The sequence below is a fragment of the Nematolebias whitei genome, chromosome 18, assembly GCF_014905685.2.
Source record: "Nematolebias whitei isolate Nwh7 chromosome 18, NemWhi1, whole genome shotgun sequence".
NCBI lineage: Eukaryota > Metazoa > Chordata > Actinopteri > Cyprinodontiformes > Rivulidae > Nematolebias > Nematolebias whitei.
The window spans coordinates 34,136,771-34,141,497 of NC_056515.1; the positions used below are offsets into that span (position 1 = coordinate 34,136,771).

A 4,727-nucleotide genomic window follows, 5' to 3' on the forward strand; every position below is an offset into this window, starting at 1 on the left:
TGGGCTGCACAAAGGTGCAGGAGGTGCTAAATAATTTAAAACAATTTGTTTTAAATAAAACATTCCATGCCGATCGTGCGGCTCACCCATCACTCAGCCAGTTGTGTGTCATGTCCAATCTTATTTTGAAAAGCCGCGATAGAGCGAGTCTGCGATAAAAGAACCGCAAAGTAGCGAGGGACTACTGTACGTGTTATAGTCGGGTACAAAGACTGGGGAGTGAAAATGCAGTCAAAGTCTAAAGAAATACTGCTGATTCGGATTAAATGCAAACATTGCAAGAAAGGCAAAGTAAAGTTGGAAGTGGTATAACATTTTGCACAGCATTATTGAAACTTACAATAAAATCCCTTATCCTAAAAAAACAGCTAAAGTCTGTGGCTTTTATTGTAGTTGGACAAGGGCTGCAACTAGAATATTTACAATCCTTTGTACAGAGAAGACTGTTCTTGGCTTTGTGCACCAAACCAAAACTTATTTGCACGGTACAATAATCAGGATAAACACAAAATTGCGCAAGAAGCAGCAACGCTTGTGTGCTCATACCACGGGAACTTTCCGTTCACTTTCTATTTAGATGCCTTGAGTACGTGAAGCTTGGCATGGCTGCCATCTTTTAACATGGCCAAAATACTTTCTCCATCTGTCGCTGCTACAACAACTCCCCCTTCTATACACACACAGCCTCTGTGCGTCCTCGGTGTGTGTGTGGTTTGCTGTGGTTCCTCTCCGGCGCCAATTTTAGTCCTGGGCAGCGAAACCCGGTGCAACTGTTGCTGCAAAGTCCTATTAGCTCCGAGACAAACTCATCCACAAAACGGTGAGCATTCAAAAATATCATGGGGTCACAGAGGGAGGAGGGGAAGAACAGATGTTTTACAAACACCCTTTTCAGAAAAAGTGGCATGAAAAAATATATATATACAACAACCAAGACAAGTGAGCTTTTCGACAAAAGGCTAAAGTTCTTGACAAGTGGTGGATCATAAAAATGACTTTGTTTTGTGGGATGAAAATGTGTGTAGGAGGCTCTGACGTCACGCTGAAGGGCTTCCAACACATTCATCTAGTGATTTTCTTCTTAATAATGCAGGAAAATGGCGTGCATGTAGACTATTTTGATTTTTTTTCTGCATTTGCAGTCTTGAGTTGCCTTTTGCTTCACATGCTGGAAGGTAATAAAGATCGTCATCGCGTACTGTCAGTTGCTTTTGAGATGGTTCCAACTTTTCTATAGCCTAAAGCTGCACTCATGCACATCGGGTTTCATTCCTCTAGTCGACATCTTTATTTGTCTTGATTTGTCGATGCACCTTGGCATGAAGCGAAAACAGAATTTTCTGTCTTTTAGCTATCATTTGAATGGACGACAGTGGAGGTGGAGTTGATAATTCGGCAAAGAAGCAACAGGAGCGGAGAAAAATGATAAAAGTTGCAGATTCTGACAGAAGTGCAGGAACTCTGAGGTGAGACATTGTTCAGTGCATGACAGCCATACGAGCTCATGTGTTTCAACAGACAGGCGGTAAAACAAACAGACTAAAGGTCATTAAAAAAAGGAGGAGGGAATGGATGATTTGGAGTGAAAGCAGACAGTTTAAACACACGTGGACTCACCGCCAGGGCCTGCAGCCTCTCTTTGTGGAGCTGAGCCTCCTCACACGACATCCTGAAGGGGAAGCAGGGGAGAGGGAGGTGAAAAGAGAACAAGAGGTGAGAACTTTGGGGAAGATGGAGTCCCCTTTAGAAAGAGGCTTCAAGAAACACAAAAGGGAAGGGAAGTCTAGGAGCGAGGGAGAAGAAGAAGAGGAGGAGGAGTATCCAGATGAGGTCCTTCCCCAGCAATAATCCAACCAGAACTAAAGGTCTCTCACTCAGTGGCCATGTGCCTCACACTCAACCCACTGCTCGCATTTTCTTCCTCTCAGTCTGTCACCCACTCTTTCTTTGGCTCTCTGCGTCTCTCCTCCCATTTGTCTCCCCCCCCCCCCCATCTTTAGGCATGAGCCATGTGTGATTAAACAGCTGGGAGGAGCAGCTGAGAGAGGGATGGGGCAGCGAGGGGAGGAAGAGAAAGCGCCATGCGACAAGAAGGAAGAGAGGGGAAAGTAACGAGGGAGAAAAGGAGGCAAATAAGGAGGGCAAACAGAAGCAGAGAAGTCATTTGTCATTTCGAAAACAAACAGATACATGAAAACTGTTGCAGTGGTGTGTTACTCAGTTCAGATCAGCTGTGGAGAAGCATGGGCCTAAAGGATGATGACAGAAAAGACACTTCTCTGGTTTTAAATTCAGGCCTCAGTTCTGTCATTTTAGTTGTAATGGGCATTCATTTCTGTGCAAATCAAAAGAAACTCATAGAATATCAGACATACCGTATTTGTTGCATTTTTTTTTTGTGTGTGTGTGCATAATTTGCATGCCCTGTGACTTATAGGCCGAAGCGACGTATTTGTGGATTTCTTCCAATATTTATAAACCAATTTTTGCTGAGATATCACTGTTTTCATTCATTCTGACTGAAAAAAATGGAACAATACCATTTTCAGCCACTAGATGGCATGCCGTTGTATCAGTGGCTGTTAATGACCCAATCGGCTTGCCCTAACCTGCCACCGTCATCTGTTTGGAGCAACCGAATCAGCTTGATTTTGTTGCGCAGCACCAGCTAAATCAAGCTAATTTGACCGTCAAAGTGCTTTTATTAAGTAAAAGTTCAACTGAGACACACCTTTACTATAAAGTCGAGCTAACAAATATATGTTTTTAAGTGTTAATCTTGTTAAATTCTTGTTAAAGTCCTTTCATGCACGCTCCCATGGCCACCATTTGGCAGCCCATTGATTTTTGGCACAACACCGGCCCACATTTCCAGGTTGTCAGCGGTGATGCATAAGAGATGTGACGTATATGGCAAAGCGACGTATTTATAGATTTTTCCACTTTATTAGACATATTGGACTGATGCGACTTATAGAACAGTGCGACGTGCACAGCGGAACATAAGGTACTAAATAAAACTAGATAACCTTTGAGCTGCGCTTGTGTGTTTTATGAACATCTGGAGACACACATCACCACACACTCAGACAAAGTAGGTCTCGTTTTTCCATCCTTCCAGATTCACCTTGGTTTCACCTGTATTTGTTTACACACCTCTAGCAGCCTCCATAACTTGCTGACTTGCTTCTTTTTGCACACTTTCACTCGCTCTATTTCTCTGCCATCTCTCCGCACTTTCCACTTCATCCTGAAATCATCACTGCCTTCCATCCATCCTCACTTCTCGTCTTTTTTTCCCTTTCAAATCATCACCTGTTCCGATTCCTTTCCTTCACTCGTTCCTCTACCTCCTCCGTTGTCATCTCATCTTAAACAGTAAGAACAGGTGAGACGGGGTAAGGAAAACTGTTTGTTCACTTAATGCACCTCTTTCTATCTCGTCTCTAACTCTCTCCTTTTTCTCCATCCTTCCTTCCACAGGCAGAAATCCTTATAAGGACAAACAGCAGCAGCAATCTTTGCTTATCCTTTGGGAATACAAAAGCATGTAACACAGACACACAAACACACACACATGCACTAAAACACAACAGCCTGTAAGTTACGTCAAGAGAAAGTTGGGCATATGTTGTTGGATCTATAAATAGGATTTATTATATTTTCCCTAAAATTTTAACATGTGGTGTTAACAAGCAGTCAGGGGTGAATATGTTATTACAACTTAGTTTGATGTACATTTTACAATGTTTTATTGACTAAAAGTTGTACAAATGATATCTGCTCACCTAATAAATATTTAAGTAAATTGTACATTCATTCATTCTGCCATTTTCTGTGGCTGTTTTCGTCCTGTTCAAGGTCATGTGGGGGCTGGAGCATTTCTCAAGTGTCAGTGGGTGAAAGGCAAGATGCACTCAGGAAGCTCCTCTGTCCAACACTAAACCATTCTATTTATCCTATTTAAATATAATATATATTTCTTGAAAACAAAACGACTTATGTTAAAGCGTTTGAAGAGACGTCTGCATATTTTTGTTGTAAATGTATCATCACATTGAGCAGCAGCTGCTGGTGACTGGTTGACAAACTCTATTCATGAGGGAGTCTCTAAAATGCCTGAACACATTTGTGGGGGGTTCTCAGTACCCTTATGTACGGTGGCTCTGAGGTGTAAATGAACCACATTTGAAAAAACTGAATCATTCAAAAATTATATAATTTCTGTTTTTTTCTAATGTAATTGTTTTTTTCAAATGTAATTCAGTTTTTTACGTGATTCTGTATTTTCACATGTGCTTCTGTTTTTTTTTCCAATTTGATTACTTAACTTAAATGTGATTAAGTTTTTTTCAAATGTCCATCCATCCATCCTTTATCTTTTACCCACTTCTTCCATTTTGGGTCATGGGGGTCGCTGGTGCCCATGTCCAGCAATCACTGTGTGAGGGGCGGGGTACGCCCTGGATGGGGCGCAAGTCCATCACAGGGCTTTTTCAAATGTAATTCCGTTATTGTCAATTTCCATTTTTTTCAAATGCAATTCCGTTTTTTTTTTTTCAGTTTATTTTTAAAAATATTATTTTCTTTTTTTTTATGTGATTCTGTTTTTTTTTTTTTTAAATGTAATTCCATTTTTTTTTTCTGTTTATGTTTTAAAATGTAATTCCATTTTTTTTCAAATGTGAACCCGTTTTTTTCAATTTCCATTATTTTCAAATGGGATT

The 4,727-nt window shown here is 40.8% G+C and overlaps 1 protein-coding gene across 2 annotated transcripts in view; it reads right to left on the reverse strand.

The window, feature by feature from the left end:
* The window catches only part of palm2akap2 (palm2 and akap2 fusion), a gene marked incomplete at its 5' end in the record, with an annotated part of 52,513 nt that extends 50,844 nt beyond the window's left edge, over positions 1 to 1,669 (reverse strand). For both annotated transcript variants that reach the window (XM_037692119.1, XM_037692118.1), the window contains 1 exon segment: positions 1,618 to 1,669. In XM_037692119.1, the coding sequence (XP_037548047.1) occupies positions 1,618 to 1,669 (52 nt within the window).
* Between the last annotated feature and the right edge of the window lie 3,058 nt (positions 1,670 to 4,727).